Genomic DNA, 18,488 nt, shown 5'->3' with positions numbered 1-18,488 from the left:
CCGGCCCGGTATCCGGGTAAGATGGCCGCAGTCGGTGAGTGCTCGCTGCCCGCTCCGTGGCGGCCGGTCTCCCTCACTCACGTCGAGTATCCCGCAGGTAAAGCTCCGCTTCACCCCAACCGCGCTGCCCTCCGCTCCGCTGCCCGCGGCGGGGCCTTCCCGGCCGCTCCACGGCACCCCTGAGGGCCGGGATGGCAGCTGCGAAATAGTGAGCCGTTGAGCGGCCGGCCGGAGGCGGCGGGGCGCGCGTGCGCCGGGGCGCGCTGCCACATAGTGAGCCGCGGTATGGGGAGGGGGGGAACGGGACGGGACTGGGCGCTGCGCATGCGCCGGGCTCAGGGTACCGAGCCCCAGCTGTGAAGGGGCTCGGGGGGGATGGCGGCGGTGCTGTCCCGGAGCCGTGGGGACCCCCCTCTCGCCGCCCTCCACTGCTCACACCCCGGCTTCACATCCTCCGCAGCACCCCCGGTCCTGGGAGGCTGCCCCTGGGGCATCCCGCACCCCACAGCAGCATGGTGGGGCGGGTGAGCCCCTCCTCGCCCCGCTGTTGGGTGTGTGGGTGATGGTGGAGGTTTGAGGTGGTGGGTTAGGAGGCAGGCTGGCTCCGGTGTGTCCCTGTGGCATGGTGGGGTCTCTGCCCCTGAGCTGGGCCTGGCTGCCGGGCAGGGTCTGTTGGAGTGAGTCCAGAGGAGGCCATGAGGATGATGAGGGGCTGGAGAGGTCCTGTATGGAGCCAGGCTGAGAGCATTGGGGCTGTTCAGCCTGGAGAAGAGAAGCTCCATGGAGACCTCAGAGCAGCTTCCAGTGACTGGAGAGGGACTCTTCAACAGGGACTGTAGCGGTAGGACAAGGGGTGGTGGGCTTAAACTTAAGCAGGAGAACTCTAGTTTAGCTCTTAGGCAGAAGCTGTTCCCTGTGAGGGTGCTGAGGCGCTGGCACAGGGTGCCCAGAGAAGCTGTGGCTGCCCCATCCCTGGCAGTGTTCAAGGCCAGGTTGGACACAGGGGCTTGGAGCAGCTGCTCCAGTGGAAGAGGTCCCTGCCCATGGCAGAGGTTGGAGCTGGAGGAGCTTTAAGGTCCCTTCCAACACAAACCACTCTGATTCTCTGGTCATGCTGGCAGCAGGCAGTGCTGGGGTTAATGCCGGGAGCATGGCAGGCACAGGGCTCCACTCAGGCCAGCTCCTGGCTAGGTGGGTTTGGGTACAGTCAGTGCTGAGAAGCAGCTTGTGCCATCGTGCAGGATGTACTGGGGCAGTGGTGTGATCCACTGAGCTCCTGCACCACGGCACTGCATGCCAGCAGCCTGCCTGCCCCTCGTTGTGGTAGGGAGAATCCCTGATCCATCCGTGTGCAAGAACAAATGGGTCTGTGTATGGATAGCAGTTGTCTAAGCAGTGTCTATTAGGAACTGCTCTTTAGGAGCTCCTCTTTAGGTGATTTGTGCTGGTTTTGGGTGAGATTGAAAAGGATCGTTCTTGGCTGTTTGTTGGGATCAAAGAGAATGGAAAAATCAGGGTATGGAATGTCAGAGTATTAGTATTGACAGTCTGGTCAAACTCAAATCTGGTGGTAACTACGTTCTCAGCGTTGCTAGTTCTCCTCTCAGGTCCTTAACTTGTCATAGAGTGTTGCTGTATGTCTTGGTCAGTAGCTGGGTTTTGGTTCTTGATGAAAGCTCCTCAGTAGTGCAGTACCTAAAGCTTCTGAAGTGCCTGGGGTTCTTTTGGGTTGGAAGTACTCATTTAGCCAGGAGACTGGAAAGTGACAACACTGAAAAGGTCTGACAGTGGAAATGTATTATTTCTTGTCATTGTTGTGTTCCATCCTCCCCATATGGCTGGTTTGTGGTTTTCTGTGATGCTTTATGTGAAAGAGTGATGTTTCCTTTCCTGTGTTGCATTTTCCTTCACCCTTTATGTTCTTGTGCCATCCACCTTCTCAGATATATTAATGTGATAGTCTGGGGGAGATGGGCGCAGAGTCTTTCCACTAGTACTGATATATTCATCTTTGAATCTCATCTCCTTATCTGAGCCTGGCAGCACGCACAGAGCGACCTGTGCGTTCCTTGTTGGATTGCTTTGGGAAATGTAGATGGTTCAAATTGCAGCATGAGTGTTATCTGTCACATCTTAAAGAATGTGACATAACATGATCATTTTCTTTCCGCACTGAGTGCTTTTACATGGGCAGATGGAGAAGATGATTGCCTGGAGGGGCTAAATTACCGAGATTAAGGTTATGTATTGAGATGAACACTATGGTTTGGACAAAACATAATTATGGAAGGCTATAAAGTGGAGGCAAAGGACTGAAACGTTAAAATAGCTTGAGGTACAGAAAAGTCTTAATTTATTTTCCTAGAATCATTTAGGTTGGAAAAGCCCTTTAAGACAGAAACATCAGTGTGTGTCTTGTAGTGAGGAGTCCAGAACTGAACACAGGATTTGAGGTGTAGCCTCACCAGTGCTCAGTGCAGGGGGTGATCACTGCCCTGGCCACAATGATACAGGCCAGGATGCTGTTGGCTTCTTGGCTGCCTGGGCACAAGCTGCTTGTGTTCAGCTCTGACAGTCAGCACCCCCAAGTCCTTTTCCATGAGCAGCTTTCAGCCACTCTTCCCTAAGGCTGCATGGGGTTATTGTGACCCAAGTGCAGGACCTGGCACTTTGCCTTGTTGAACTTCATAGAACTGGCCTCAACCCATTGATCGAGCCTGTCCAGATCCCTCCGGAGAGCTTCCTGTCCTACAGCAGATCAATATTGCCACCAAATCTGGTGTCATCTGCAGACTTACTGAGCATGCCATCGATCCCCATGTCCAGAGCATTGATAAAGATATTAAACAGAACTGGCCCAGCGCTGAGCCCTGGGGAGCACCACTTGTGACCAGCCACTGATAGGATTTAACTCCAGTCACCACCACTCTTTGGGCTCTGCCACCCAGCCAGTGTTCTATTCAGCAAGGAATACACCCATCCATGTCATGAGCAGCCAGTTTCTGCAGGAGAATGCTGTGGGAAGCTGTGTCAAAGGCTTTTTAAAGTCTAGCTGGACAGCGTTTTGGTCTGGCCAGATGAGTTGCAGTAAGATGGTAGGTCTGATACTGTTACCTGGATTTGGGGAAGTGTTCTAACTGTATTGAGAAGGCTGTTTACAGTCTGTATACAGCTCAAGTCCAGGTCCATTAAAGCTGGTAGCTAATGTATATTTATAAAATAGTGATGTTGGCAGTGTGCTCAGCACAATGGAGTTAATGTAGCCTTGTGCTGATAGAGAGGGGTCAGAATAAGAAATAAGATCCTGCTTTTACCAACATAAATTATTAAGCTGTCTTGGCATGTCATACACTGCTGCGTGGCAAACACATTCTGCTTTGGCTCATCCCAGAGGCTGCTGGCCTGGAAAGCAGCGTGCTGAGCTGCTGTGGCAACCAGCTCTGAAACACATCTCCTATCTTTACAGACTTCCAGTGCAGAACTGCTGTCATCCCAGCTTTCATCTGCCAGGAGGGATGGTCCCTCTCACTGTGACCAGGTGAAAAGCAGCCACTGCTGATTTGTCAGCCCATTTTTGGCTTCTGCTTATAAATGGGGAGAGATGTCTCCAGAAGGGTGCTCGTGCTCCCTGTCTTTTATCTCACGTTTCCTTATCAATAGTGATATAGTGGGAAATGCCAAACACACATTGTGTGGCTGCTCAGTTCTCCTGCCATGTCAGCTTTGAGCAAGAGAGAAACAGTGGATGAACACTGTGCTACTCAACTCCAAACTGGTTGCAGTAATGCGGTCTTGGAGGTCTGTCTGAAATACTACCCATAGTAATGAAGATCCAAACACAGGGAGAAGCAGCCAATAATGCCAGTGTTAGTTGACAGTGTGTTAAAGCACACTGCTGAGAGGATGCTTAAGAAACATCATCCTGATATTGCTTTGAGAAATGTTTGATCCTGGTGCTTTTTATATCAGCAACTACTTTGAGATGAAGAAGTGCTCCGGCAGTGCTGGGTTGCTGGCAGGTAGACAGGAATAATCCTTCTTCTGTATATCTTTCCAGTAATCAGCTGGTGATTGCATCAGGATTGTTAAGTCCTTTGATGGATATATAAAAGCTATACTCTGAAAATGTCTAATTGCTCCTTGAACCCATTTCCGCTCTGGATATCGCAATATCTTTGGCTCTGACTTAATGTGGTTGTTTCTTTTCTGCTTTTAAGTCCACTGCTCAGTAATTTCATCAGACCCTCTCTTTCTCATGTGCACTGGGAGGTAACAAACTGCTTCTCCATATCATTCAGGATTTATGGAAAGGTTTTATCCTGTTTTTCCTTTTTCAGCTAAAAATCTGAGCCATTTTCTGAATGGCTGCTGCACACTTGTTATTTCTGTGCCCTTTCTATCAGGCTTTCTGTGTTTACTATCCCTTTTTAGATAATGACACCAAAATAGCATAATAACTTTATAGTGCTGTAATACTAACTTATGTTTTGCTCTTAAAAATGCCTCTCTTGCCTTTTTGTCTGCTGCAGAGCATTGGATGCAATTCTGAAGGTATTGGCTCACGTGAAGCCTGAGGGGGTATTGTTTGATGATAAACTAGATCCTGTTGTGTGCATACACTTAAGGTTGTTTTATCTCACATGCAGTGCTTTGCATGGGATGAGACTGTGTTGCAGGCTTAAAACTCATCTTCAGGGACTTCCTGTCTGCAGGGTGAGTTTCACTGGAGAAACACGGAGTTCCTGCTTTGTTTGGGGTTTTGATTATTATTTGGAGAAAAGAACAACAACTTCCTCTCTTCGGTGCAGCTGGGATTCCTAAAGCTCTGGCACTGTCTGGACCTCCTCTGCTCCCATAGAATCATCAGACACATTCTTTAAGGAGAGAAACTTGCCAAACCCTTTCTCTGCGGAATGACAGAGAATCTTCCTGCTTTGTCAGTTGCAGATTTGGAGGGGCAGGTGTGCAGAATCAACCCATCGGAGCCAAGGTGCTCATGCTGTGTGTGTGTGCTTTGGCTCAGTGGGTCTCGTTGCTATCCAGGATCAGCACGTGTTGCTCCTATAGGAATGTTTGTTCTGATAACCCTTGCTGGGATTCCTGCTCAGGGTGGTAGCTCAGCAGGCAGGGCTCAGTTTGTAGCTAAGTCAGAGCTGTTGAAAGAAGCAGATACCACTCAGTTGTTTGGGTTCTTTAACATGGGGGTTTATATTTCATCTTCCTGCAGAAGTTTCATTTCTGATACTTTTTTATGCCATAATCTGAAGCCTCCTGTAGATATTTTTATGTCCCCCAGCTTGTGATATCAGGATATGCCCAAGTAAAGGGAATGATGATCCACCATGAATATTTGCTTGTGTAAATGGATGTGATACACATACCCTGTGTTGTCTGTGCAATTTGCACGCATGCATTTAGTCAAGCTCGTGCAACCAGCAGCAGTGCCATGAATAGATGCTTCAATAGGAAGTGGTGATGGTGAAGCATCTAGCTTGTGGTAGGATGTGGTTAGTGCTGTTGATTCATATTTTCACATTATATGCAGGTTAAGATAATGTGGTAAAGCTTGGATATTTCCACGGAAAGAGAGCTGGGTGAAGTGTTGAATTGGAGCAGAAGTAGATGCTGAATGAAGGCTGAAAAAGTCCAGCGTACTTCTGAGCTGTGTGTAATGTTTCACCTATTTAGTTCTTAGCCCAAAAATGAGGTAGGTGGGGGCTTTATTTTTGCCTCTTGAGCCACAAATGATGTCCAGAGAAGGCTGCACTTAAAGGGAGAATTTAAACCAACCCCCAAGCTGTATATTAAACAGATTGTCCTTTTGCGTTTTGTAGGAGGCTTTGTCTCTATTCTCAGTGGTTTGAGGAATTGCTTTAAATTCCCATGTTTGTAAAAGGAAGGAAAATGAATTGTTATAAAAAGATGTGTGTGGGAACCTGCTTGCTGGGTCTGACTGGACTGCAGGCAGTCAGCTCTCCTGCACATCCCCTTCCCTGGGAATAGGTCTCTGAGCACACTGGAGTGTGAGTGTGTGTAGGAGCAACACAGCAATCCCGTTCCAAGGCCCCGGGATCAGCACTGACCTTTCTCTCTGAGCTTGCTTTCTTCACGGGGGATTTGCAGTCATTTTGGGGTTGGGTTAGTGCAGTTCTGCCTTGAACTGCTAATCCAGTGAGTATGGTTGGGATGGTGTTACTGAGTTCATCTCCCAGGGCATAGCACAAGTGCGGCCTTCTTAGTGCACAGCTATTTATTTGCCTCCTCCCCTAGAAGAAGTGGCTTCACAATGTGATTTCTGTTTGATTGCTATTAGTCACAGTAATATGAAGTATTACTAATGCTATCTCTGTTCTATTTTAAATGGACAGTTGATACGTTTGGGGAACTATTGTGTTAAGATTGTCTGAGGGAAGGATTTGGTTCTCTGCCTGAAGGCAGTATCGGGGAGTGATAGTTTCTGGTTCTCTTCAAAGTGTGGGTTGTGTGCCAGTGAAGTCCAAGTGGCTTGATTTATTGGGTATATTATTATACATATTGAATTTGGTACTGCTGATGCTATTTAAAGTGAAAGATTACCTCCTGAAGTATTCTTCCACCATCTGCACAAGAAATAGAACCCCTCTGAGAAGATAAATAATCTGGTTTCGTTTCTACGTGACAAAATTATGGCTTGTAGTCTTGAAGTGCTAACTAAGCCTTTATATACCAGGGATTAACAGTGAAGGGTCTGGAGCGTGGTGATTTCTCAATGGTAAGCCATCTTCAGCTGGTAACCCTAGAAGTGGGACTCTTGGAAAGCATTCTAAGGCTTTTGGGGCAGCTTTGATTGTCTGGTGGTTTGTCTCATGAATTCCTCATCATTTGAGACTTAACTTAATAATTAATTTTGTTGAGAGTTTGTGATTTATATGAAACCATAAGGGCTTGATTCTCTATTGCCAGGTAACTGATACTGTCACATCCACTTTGCATTACCACAGTACATTGCTGTTTTGCTTTGGGAACACTTGGAACCCACCTGATCCAAGGCAAAGCTGCCTTGTTGTGCAAGAAAAAAACCCATTTCAGTGTCTTCTAATGCTTTTCAGGTTAAAACCAAACCAGATCCTCTCTTTTGAGGGAAACCCCAGTGTTCTTGGCGGTTTTGTCCTCCAAGTCTCCCTAATTTCACTGGTGTTGCAAACTAAACCTCCTGCTGCTGATGTTGCTGGTGCCCAGACTTAACCCAGAGCCTGGAATTCAGGAGGGATCTGCGTGCTGTACCTGATGAAACCACAGTTATGCTGCAATAACATCAGCAGTGTGAACTCTGTAGCAGTGCAATAACTTTTTTAATCAGCTCCAGTATTTGGAGGTTGAGGTTAAAGTCCATTTTGCCAAGTGCTGTTTAAAATGTGGGTGCGTGGGCTGGGGAGACTTAGGCTCTTGCAGTGGAATTGATCTAGGAATGAGTCCAATGCTCAGCCTTGCAAAGGCATCCTGTTTCCTTCTGGGAGGAGGGAGGAAGGGTAAATGTGTGTGGGGGCTGATCCTTTGTGTTCAGTGATGGGATGGAGAAGATCTGAGGACCAATATAGAAAGTACCATCTCTCTTATGGTGCTCAGTGGGTTTGTTCTGCATTTTGTAGCAACGACTGTCTTTTCTCTCTGGTAGATAGTTCTCATTCTCCTGATGGGAATTGTTGGTCTTTTAGCAAAATTACTTGTGATAATTTTTTGTTTCCTTGGAATTTATGCTGACATCTTCTCTCTAAATACTGTTGTATGTGTCCTTTTCCATGGAACGTAGGCAAGAGAAGCTTAGATCATAGCTGCTCCTTACTGCTGCTTGCCTACTTCTGTGTCTGTGATAGCTCAGGATGAAGGTTTTGAGGTACCTTATGACCTCTTTTGAGGTCCTGTTGTGGCTCCGCAGTTCTCTCTGGGGGATAACTACACTCTTAGCTATAGGGGTGGAAGCCTAATGTCACTTCAATGTGATACCTGTGGGCTCCTCGTTAAAAAGCAGTGAGTTTTCTCCCTTTATCTCCTGCTATGTTTAGCTCTTTATTTCCTCCCCATTTTGCTAATGCTAGTGTTCATGCAGACACATGGTGAGACAGATTAGGGAGCTGATCCAGCTGAAAACTAACCCATTTTAGAAAGGGTGTGGGAAAGGATTTGTTTGGGGAGTGTTTGCTGGTAGTTACTGGCATCGGGAGGCAACATCAATGAGGGAGTGGGAAAGATGCTGCCTCCTTACCTTGAATTCAAGTGACTCTGGGCCCACACCCATGGTCATTGTTGTAAACTGGCTGGCAGGAATCTCTGCTGAGTGATGCCAAGCTCCTCTCATCCCTGCTTTAGAAGCCATGTGCAAGCACTGCTGTCCTCGCCTGGGCGCCTCTTGGGCTGGAGCAGCAGTAGGCAGTCTGCAGTGCTGAGCTTGCCCCTCTGCTCTGATTCAGGACACAAAACAACCCATGCTCTGGTGGCAGGCAAGTACCTGTGAAGCTCACACCAATTTGTTTCTCTTGTTTGTTTCCCTAGGTGATTTCTCTGGTCAGCTTTTAGCTTATTTGAGTCTTGGTCCAATATTCATTATTGTTGGCTTTGTAACGCTCATCATATTCAAGAGAGAGCTTCACACGGTGAGTCCTTCTCCCCCTTCCCAGCTTCTCCTTACGGTAAAAGTCTTTTCCTTTGTCACCTGGTGTTCCTGTATTCACACTTCTTTGCCTCTCTGTAAAGAGCAAGCTTAGGTAGAGTGATCTTCCTGCCAAAGAACAGCAGGAGACACTTATCACTTGTACCAGCTCAAAAGACTGCTTAGGCTTTGCTAACTTGTGTTACTGTGTGGTATGTTTTGGGCATTATTTGTCCAAAACCATCAAGGGAGATGTCCAAGGAGCTAAAGAGTGCTGTTGCAGAGTGAGAACACTCCCAGGATCCAGTAGGATTGTAGGTGGCCCTTGTAGGTTTCTGCGAGATGGGCAGCATATGCAGGAGATGATGTCTGTAACTCAGTAGGATGTGCTTTATTTCAACTACTGAGGCAGAAAAGGGGATACCAAATAGAACTTAGATTCCCAGGGGAATGGATCTGTCTGTGAAGGCAGCTGTCCCTGGTATTTGATCCAGAGCTCAGAAGAGGTTTGCTTCTGCCCAAATGACCAACAGGGGATTCTTGTCATACGTAAGACATGATGCTTTCTGCCTGCTCTGACAGGTAGCTGGGAATCAGCATCATGGATAAATTCCCTTTAGGAGGTATAAACCTCTTGTGAAATTTGCCCTCAGTAAACAGACAAAATAGGGGCCAGTGAAAGGGTTTTGGCAGCAGATTAGGGCCATGGTGTCATGGGAACCAGTGGCTCAAGGGACCTGGAATGGGACAAGGAGGTTAAGCCGATTCTAGCTAGGAGAGGCAGCTGTTAAGTTTTGGCAGCTCAGAGGTTTCTTGTTGACCCAAAAGAGAGACTAAGCTAGAGCAACTATTGCACAAACCCATGGGGGTTTGAGTGCAGGGGCTTGTGAGGTGTTGGTAGGGAGACAAGCATTGAAGTTGGTTTCTAGTTCTGTATGTGGGAAATCACCATTGAGCTGGAGAGGGATGTGAGCTGGCCTGCAGCAGCCTGAGCCGTAGCTCAGGACAGAGTGAGAAGCTGCTTCATCATCTGGAATGGAACCGAGTGTTAAGGAGGCAGAGTATCAGCAGCAGCTGGGAATCTGATCACAGCAGCAGAACAGGCTTAGGGGAGGTGTGTGGAGTGTGGAATTAAAGAGTAAAAATAACTGCTGCCGGTCTGACGGAGTTCAGAATGGGACTGCATTGTAGGCTGAAGACAGCAGCTTCCAGATGAAAATGTTCAGAGAGGGAAAAGCCAGAAAGCCTGAAAGTCACCTTTTTAAGGCTATTTACCCAAATAACAGTGTGTGCACTCCCCCTGTTGGTTGATTGGGAAAGGCAGTCCCTTGAAACCTGCCCTGTTGCTTGCAGGTGGAAGGATGCTAACAAAATTGTTACCCAGCCTCATAACAACCTCTTTCTGTGCATCATCTGAAAAGCTGCATATATACAATGATAGCAACCTCTTTCTGTGTATCATCTGAAAAGCTGCATATGCACAATGTGTTGCCAAATATACAGAGTGGGCTGAAAAAGAAATGCTTTTCTTCCTCAGGCAGAGAACTTTGAAGCCGTTGGTTTTAACTTTAGTAGTCAAAAAAGAAACATATGGTTTGGGCTTTTCTCAACAGAGAGAGCCTGGTAGGTGGGTGGATCTTCTAGATAGGATGACACAGTTGTCTTGCCTTCACAGATCTCTTTCTTGGGAGGGCTGGCATTCAACGAGGGAGTGAACTGGTTAATAAAACATGTAATCCGGGAGCCTCGGCCCTGTGAAGGTATGGAATGACCCAGTGGTGTCCTGGTGTTGAGTTTTGGAATGCTAACTGGGGGGGTGGGGAGGGTTAGAGGGTGTTTTCCATTTGCCTCATGTTGGCTTTGGATGTTTGGGTGCAAGAGGGCTGGCAGAGCCATCTGAGCAGAGCCGTGTCCTGTGAGCTCATGTGTGCAGACCGCAGCAGGATGGGCTGGCTTCGCATCCGGAGCGTTCCAGCTGCTATGGACAGAGTAGACCTTGACCATACTCTTTCTTCTTCTCTTCCCAGAAGCCCATTCAACAGTGACCACAAAATATGGGATGCCGTCCAGCCACTCCCAATTCATGTGGTTTTTCTCTGTCTATTCCTTTCTGTTCCTTTATTTAAGGTAAAAATTCAGTGTCAGGTTTTGGCTGTTACTATGTTGAAACACCTGAACTAGATGGCTCCCTTGCTGTGTGCCACTTCAATGGAATATGGGATGAAATCTAAGGAACTGCACAATTTACTGTGGCTAGGGTGGATGAAGCATGTCTATCTCCATCTGAAGTTAGGTTTGAAGGGTACGGGTGGGCTTCCCATGCCTATCTGGGTACAGGTCTCCTGATCTGCCTTTTCTAAGCTGTGATGATCCACCAGTGTGAGGGAAAAGGGGGGGAATAGGGAGGAGGAAAGAAGAGCTGCTTTCTCATGTGTCTACTCAGTTTTGTCAGTGGGGTTATCTGCACTCTTTTAGGTAGTATCTGTTGCCCACTTGCATGACCTTTTAGTTCGTTTCCCAAATACCAGTTGTACATGCTCTGCTGTGCTGCTCTGAAATTCCTGCTGGGGCATGGCTCTGTCTTGTGCCTGCAATGTGGAGGAAGACAAAACTCACAGTTCCTCCTAGCTTTGTGGATGATGGAGGGACTCTGATGTCTTGGCTCCCTGTTGCATATGCTCAGCATGTGCCTTTCCCATCAGCTGCAGTAATTGTGAGCATTCTGCCTTCCATCACAGTGATCCCTGTTAGCAGCTGGAGAGGGAGAAGTGTGGCTTTCTGGCTTCTCTGTGACTGCTGCCAGTGGGACAGATTGCTGCTGGGATGGTGTTGAGCTGCCCATGACCCCACTGGAGTAGAGCTTTCCTAGGGTTTCAGAGGTAGTGAGGAGCTAAGGGGTGCTGAGCTCCCTGCCACTGTGCTAATGGCTCTCCATCTCTTTCAGAATGCACCAAACAAACAATGCGAGGTTTCTGGATTTACTATGGCGACATGTGCTGTCCATCTGCCTCGTCACAGTGGCTTTGCTAGTCTCATATAGTAGGTATGGAGCAACTGTTTGTCTTATGCTCTCATACAGTCCTGTGGCCTTTAACAGCCAGCAGCCCTGTCATCCCTTGTCCTGCCTTTCTGATGTGATTCTTGACTGCATCGTACAAGTCAGAGCTTTGTGAAGTTGCTGTGTTGCTGAGACCCTTCGAATGAGCAAAGGTGCTACATGTGTGGTGCTTCAGAAGCATTTATAAAAGCCCAAATCAGCTGAGCTTGTCCCAAGTCTTCATGGGCTCCATTGCCATGCTGCAGCCTCACTGCCTTGCCCTCTTGCCAGCACTAATCATGAGAGCATCGCACCATGCCTTGGCACACCAGCATCTGCAGCATGTGCATTGCTACAGTTGATCAGTGTGATTGTTTTGCTTGAGTGATAGTTAATGAAAACATGTGTAGCTGTTTGACTTGCAGGGTTTAGTTGTATGAAGAATACAGAAAACGAACATTTGATACGTACTTTTCCCTGTAGTAGATTAAATATATATATATATACACACATATATATAAAATGAGCTGCAGTGACTAGAGACCAGGCACATTCAGGCTATGCTTTCCACAGAAAAGTAATTACCTGTTGGTGTTCTTGACTCTGCATTAGAGCTGATCCCTTATTCCTGGTTATTTTTAAAGTTCTGACAGGACAATTTCATAAGAGATATATGGTCTAATTCAAATAAAAATTAATCAGAGGAAATGCAGTGGCCTGTGCTAGGCAGAGGGTCAGAGAAGATGAGTTTAATGGCTTTGATATATGGGTGAAAAGAGTTCTGAATGTGACTCATGTCCGTGCACACAGGCTGCTATTAATGCAGGTTTCTGTTTGGCTGCAGCCTTTGTGCTGTCACATTTGGAAGCACCAAAATCATAACAAAAATGCTGTCTATGTTCTTAAGAATACTTTTAAGCTGCAGCTTTGGTGGCCTGGATGGGACTGTCCTGTTGGCTTTGGAGAAGTCTCTTGTAGGAGCCAGTGGTAATAGTTCTGCAACTAATTCAAAGATGCATGAAGAAGAATGTGGAGGGTTAGTGAGTTAAGCTCAAACTAAAGCACTCTGAGCTGAAACTGCTGTAACAAGGCAGTTTTTCCCCTTGTTTTCTCCACTTTTTTGCCAGCTTTTTAATGAGAAAAATAAGATCTCCACTTTAACATCTGGAGCATAACTTGAAGGTCTGAGGGTCCTGTGAAACACCAGCCCTTGAGTCATGCCTCCTCTTGTTTTAAAGCTTGTCTGGTGACTCTTCTCTTCCACTGCAGGGTTTATTTGCTTTACCACACCTGGAGCCAAGTCTTGTACGGAGGTGTGGCAGGAAGCATTATGGCTGTAGCCTGGTTTGCCTTCACACAAGAGATATTAACTCCTCTCTTCCCAAGGATAGCTGCATGGTAAGTCTCTTTATTCTGTGGAGGTTCTGTTCCTGCAAGGCTGCATTCTGTGCATTGCTGGTTTGCTCATTGAATGAGTTTCTTGCAGTGAGTTGTAGCACAGGTGTAGGAGAATTACCTGGCAAAAGAGATGTTTCCTAATCAACCAGTGTCAAAGATGTACTTTGCATGTGATGCAAAACAAACATAAAGGTACTTCAGGCTCCAAGCCTTTAGCTGCAGCTGTGCAAGCCCTGACTGGAAATGGGCTGCTCAGACTTCTATGAACCACCTAAGATATTAGAAGAGAGAATTCCTGGGTTCTGTTCCAGTTTTCCATACTGTTATGTAACCTGCTTGTTCCTCCATGTTTTCTTGTGTATGCATATACAAATGATCCTGTATCTGTACTTGATACGGGTGGAGGAGAGGAAGTTCAAGCAACTGTTCCATGTGTAAAGCCCTACTCAAGGGCTGAGGTGTGGCAAAGAGCTGGAGAAGCCTTTCAAGGAGAGCAGACATTTCTTAATGAATGTCTAATGACCTTATAAAATTGCAAATGCCATTTAAATGTGATGTAGTCTGGAAATATTGTGTAAGGAATTAAAAAGGAGAGGAGCTTTGTGATTAAGTTGAACAAGGAGCCCTCTTCCCAGCCTAAAGAATCATGGAATAGTGGTGCTAAGTCTGGAGCAGGTTTTTTTTCCTCTTTGTTTCTTTTTAAATCGAAACAATGATGAAGAAAAAGACTCATTATTTCTCTGTTTTCCCCCCACCTTGTCCATTTTCAGGCCAATTTCAGAGTTCTTTTTAATCCGAGATACCAGCCTCATTCCTAACATCCTGTGGTTTGAATACACAGTCACGAGAGCAGAAGCAAGGTAAGTTTTATTGTGGGGTGGAGGAGCTGTAGCTGGTTTGACTTGTCAGCTGGAGTTAGTAATTTATTCTCCTATATGTAGATAGCTGCTGTGGATAGAATAGTGCAGAGTAAAGGACTAGCAAGTTGTGGGTTAGCTACTGCACCTGGAAGGGGAGTCTGTTGGGGTGTGTGAGATGAAAGAATGTTTCATTTCAATAGTCTTTCAGCTTCCTAGCTTGTGGGTTTTGGAATTAATTGTTTATAAACATGCACCCACATGTGAGCTTGTGGACACTTAAGAGCTGGTGAATGTTCTAGGTCTGTAAAGAACAGGAAGAACTCAACTCCTTGTGGAGATTGGGGCAGATTTATTTTTGCATGGAGTTAAGCAGAGCCTTACTTTAATCCTCCCCCCTTTTGCCCACTGCCTCGGCACCCAGCAATGGGGCTGGGGCCACCTCTCACCCTTCCCTCTGTGTTGCTGTTGCAGAAACAGACAGCGCAAGCTGGGTACGAAGCTGCAGTGACTGGAAGCGTGGGGACCAGAGAGCGCGTTTTAACGGAGACAGACAAGAGCAGAGACCTGGGAGCAGCAAGGAGCCTTTTAAGAGACGGACCAAAGGAACAGGCAGGGACCATACCCGAAACCTGAAAGCCTTTGCTCTGCTTTAGCAGCTAGCTGGATGCTCCCTGATGCATGTGGGACCGTGCAGGAGTAGAAACTCATTTTCAACACAGATGCACATTGCCGGTTGGAATGTAACATCATGTCTACGTCAGGGGAAAAGGGGGGACAAAATGCCTGGTGTCATGTTTGGGGGAGGGAAAACCAAAACTGAATCCTTTCTGTGACTTTTTTTTCCTTTTTTTCTTTTTCTTTTTTTTTTCTTTTTTTTCAGCATGAAATATACACACTATTTATTTATTTTTTTAAATGGAACTTTTTGTTTCTGGGGCGGGTGAGGCCTTGACCGCGTGTTCTGGTTTTGCCTTTTTCAGTTGGGTTTTTCTTTTTGGAAGAAGAGGATGAAACTTAATCTCCAGCTGATCACACTTCATTAGGGCTTTAATTTCTCTAAGCTCCTTAGGAGGGAGGGATATGAGGATGGGGTGACCGAGGCAGAAGGGAGAGGAAGACTTTGTCCTTTCTGCAGCCAGTTGGGGAGATCAAAATCAATTCCAACTGCACTTTGTACAGATAGGAAGAAAACGTAAAGGTCTGATTTTTAACACTAGTGATGGTTCTGCAGGGAAGCCTGCACGGATACCATGAAGGGGAGTGCGTGTGTGTAAAACAAAGGATAAACTGAAATATACTGACTATTACTTTTTTCCACTGCTGCTCCTGGTGTGTAATTAGCAAGAGTGTCTTTCTCAGAATCTCTTTTAGGTGGCAAGATTATTGCACGTGTCTCATGTTTATTCCATCTCTTCCTTTATCCTTTTATTACCTCAGGGTTGCTGTGATCTGTACAGCTTCTGTTGTACTGAGCGTGCTGCCAATGGCCCTAGGGAGCCCATTGGTGAGAAGCAGTGCTGTGCTCCAGTGAGAGTCAGCCCAAAGCCTTACAAAATTCAGTTGCTTGTCTCTGTCTTGAGCACTGGATTTTTCCTTTTTCTGTTAAAGCTTAAGGGAGGGAGTTTTAAGCATGAACAAAGTGACAACCAGAAATGAATATCAAGGCAGGTGACTAATCACTAGCTCAGCTGCTGGCTGAAGTAGTCCTTTGAGTCCTGTTAGCATCCACCCATGAGCTTGTCCTAGCAGAGACTCCTGCCACCTATTACATTGGCTTGGTTGGGGTTCTGCAGCAGTAACCTTGAATGCTGAACTCCTACAAGCAAGTTTTGCTTTCCATCCTTCTTCCATTGGGATTCTGTGTCTGGCCAGTTTGCTCTCGGGATGCTGTTTCTCTGTGGGAATGTGTCTGCCATCTGTGTGTGCTGGTGATGCCTACAACCTCTGTGAACCATGAGTTAACCTGGCAAGGGCTATACTCACAGTGCTTCAGGGCTGTGCATGGACACTTTCTGTATTTCTAGTATATAATGCAGCAGTTCAAGTGTAACTACAGAGAAGTATTTATTCAAAGCACAACTGACTTGAACTTTCACAGATAAAGGACAGCTTCTGAACTGGCTCAATGGTCATCGGTGTGCCTTCGATGCAGTCATGTGAGCAGAGGTAAACTGACTGTCACATCTTGGTCTTGCTGCCTGTTTTACTATCTCCACTTTAATCAGACTCCTGCATTATAAAGCTGCTTCAAGTGAGATGTGTTTCTGTTCATCTTGATTATTTTTAAGTTTTCATCTGTGCCTGTTGCCATAGGAGTTTGTGTGTTCGTGGGGAGTGGGAGCTGCTGGAGAAACTGTTGGACAAGCAGTGTTAGCTGTGGAAAGATCTAGGAGATAGGAATGAAGGCTGTTTAAATAGCTCTTTCAGTAGCTATGGGAAGTAAACTGACTGCTTTCAGTTGTTACAGCTCATTATTATTTAAGGTCCTGTTTTGTATTTGCACAACATGAGCAATGCTGTTCACATCTGAAGTACCTGAGCACTGGGTCTGCTTGAAGGTGCATCAGAATAAAGATGCATCTTGCAGATTTCACAAGGACGTTGGATCTGACTTAGAGCAGCTCTGTTAAAATGTGACAGGCCATCAGATTGGAAAGCTGGTACTAATCACTTATGTCTTGCAAACCCATTTATTTGCTCTTCCTATCTTTGGAAGTCAACTCACAAAACCAGAAGGGAGATGACAATACTCTCCCCTAAGGACAAGGCTGGAAAAGTGGGTTGTTTCAGGTGTGGCTGGTGCTTCCCTAGCTCCTCTTAATCTGTTAACACACTGCTGTGGAAGCACCTATTGAGAACTAGAATATAGGGAAGAGGTTTCATCTCTTCATGGAGAGCGGTGTAGTGTACAAAGTTGTTCCACTTCATGTTCCCTTCAAACCCAAGCTTCCCACAGTTAGGAGTAAGGGAGAGGAAGAAGAGCTCTTGTAAGACACTGTAATAAATTCTCCTGTTCTCTGTGAGTTGTTTGTAATCTGCATCTTCTGCCTACTTTTGCTGTACCTTTCCAGAAACCTGTGCAATACTTGATACAGTAGAAATTCCTTAGTGATTCCATGGATTTTCTTAACTAAATGGTGCTGTGCAGGAAAAAGATTTGAGCTCTGCCTTATTATCCTACACTTGTATGAAGTCTCCTGCCACTAGTTTTCTGAAATGGAATATTTTCTTTGGAATATGTGGCTTTGCAAGCAGATGCTTTCTATCCCTCCCCTGTACTCAAGGGGGCTGGCTGGAGATATGAAGACAATAAAAGGAAGGTGACAGAATGCTGTGGTTCACTGTTCTTGCTGTCCCTGCACCAACATCCTCCCATAAGGTTGGTTATGCAACTTCTGCAGCGTCTAAGGAGATTTAAGCTTTTTTTTTTGTAGCATTTTATCTGTTTATTGTGTTTTCAGTGTATTCAAAGAACAGTTTGAAACTTTGCATGACATGGATTACAACAACCCAAACAGTATTTAACACAGCTAACAGCAAAGCATGCAACACTACCAGGCTGTGTGGCATAAATTGCACTCATACCCCAAGAGTTATCTGACTATTTTCAGCTTGTTTCAAACCAGTTATTTTCCTGCAACTTAATGGTTTTCTTTTGTACTTCATGTGCGGTTAAGACAATGGGCATCTCTTGATAGAACAATCAGAAACAGGGAGAACAGTATTCAATAAGTCAACACTGAAAAACATCAAGAAGGTATGAATCAGAACATCGCATTTTAGAACTTGTACAAGAAGAAAAGACTTCATAAAGGAAAAAACCTTGCAATGGTTTTAGTGTCCTTTCAAGCACTTAAAAAATCAGCTTCATTCATCTGAATTTCAGCTCTGTATATCATTAAGGATGCATTGAGTGGTTCATGAATCTTGTATCTCTTCTGGTGTGATAGTCTGCTTCTTGCAGCTGTGCTCTGCTGAAGCTAGTGGGATGTGGGATATCCAGATTTAGATCCAGAAAAGATCAATCCTATCTTCTGAGATACAGTCACAGCAGCACATACTTCTTAATCTTTATAGGCACTTTCCTTTGAGAGCCTTCCCCTTTGAGACAGAAGCTGCAAAGGGCCAGTCTCAAATACTTAAGTGATAAATACTGTAGCATCAGTGGTTGAAGGCATTGCAGACAGGGAAAAATAATTCCCTTAGCAACAGGGGTTGATTCAGTATGGGGGGAGGATCACTTTGGCAAAGATGAGTATTCTTTCAATGTAAAAGGTTCCATGAATCCAGATGTTATCCCAGCAAGGTCTGGTCTTTTATGTAGTACTTACACACTTCTGTTTTGATAACACTTGAGTATCCTCTTGCAGTTTTCAGTCTAATTTGTACTGAGAAGCCAATAGAGCAGAGGTTTGCTTGCAGGTCTGAAGTGCTCCTATTGCGTTGATTTTTAAGACTATCTCAGTCCATTTAGGATTCTTCTAAGAGATCAACTAAATCCATGTAGATGGTGTGACAGTGGCAGTTCATACAATCACTGGCTGTGCAGGTGAGTTTCAGTTAAATT

At 45.8% G+C, this 18,488-nt stretch overlaps 1 protein-coding gene across 1 annotated transcript; it reads left to right on the top strand.

Annotated features, from left to right (window-relative positions):
• On the top strand, positions 1–17,250 carry DOLPP1 (dolichyldiphosphatase 1). Its single transcript, XM_005146224.3, has 8 exons — positions 1–97; positions 8,530–8,630; positions 10,302–10,386; positions 10,654–10,753; positions 11,571–11,669; positions 12,933–13,061; positions 13,832–13,921; positions 14,393–17,250. Exons 1-8 carry the CDS (start codon positions 22–24, stop codon positions 14,427–14,429), a joined length of 717 nt encoding a protein of 238 aa, XP_005146281.1. The 5' UTR covers positions 1–21; the 3' UTR covers positions 14,430–17,250.
• Positions 17,251–18,488: the final 1,238 nt, after the last annotated feature.

This window comes from Melopsittacus undulatus, chromosome 11 (assembly GCF_012275295.1).
Source record: "Melopsittacus undulatus isolate bMelUnd1 chromosome 11, bMelUnd1.mat.Z, whole genome shotgun sequence".
Taxonomy (NCBI): Eukaryota; Metazoa; Chordata; class Aves; order Psittaciformes; family Psittaculidae; genus Melopsittacus; species Melopsittacus undulatus.
This window is presented reverse-complemented; position numbering and strand designations above follow the sequence as displayed.

Coding starts and splice junctions, on each gene's coding strand:
- DOLPP1 (XM_005146224.3), top strand. CDS start 22: ATGGCCGCAGTCGGTGAGTGCTCGCTGCCCGCTCCGTGGCGGCCGGTC. Junction 10,754..11,570: donor TTTCTGTTCCTTTATTTAAG/GTAAAAATTCAG, acceptor CATCTCTTTCAG/AATGCACCAAACAAACAATG. Junction 13,922..14,392: donor GTCACGAGAGCAGAAGCAAG/GTAAGTTTTATT, acceptor TTGCTGTTGCAG/AAACAGACAGCGCAAGCTGG.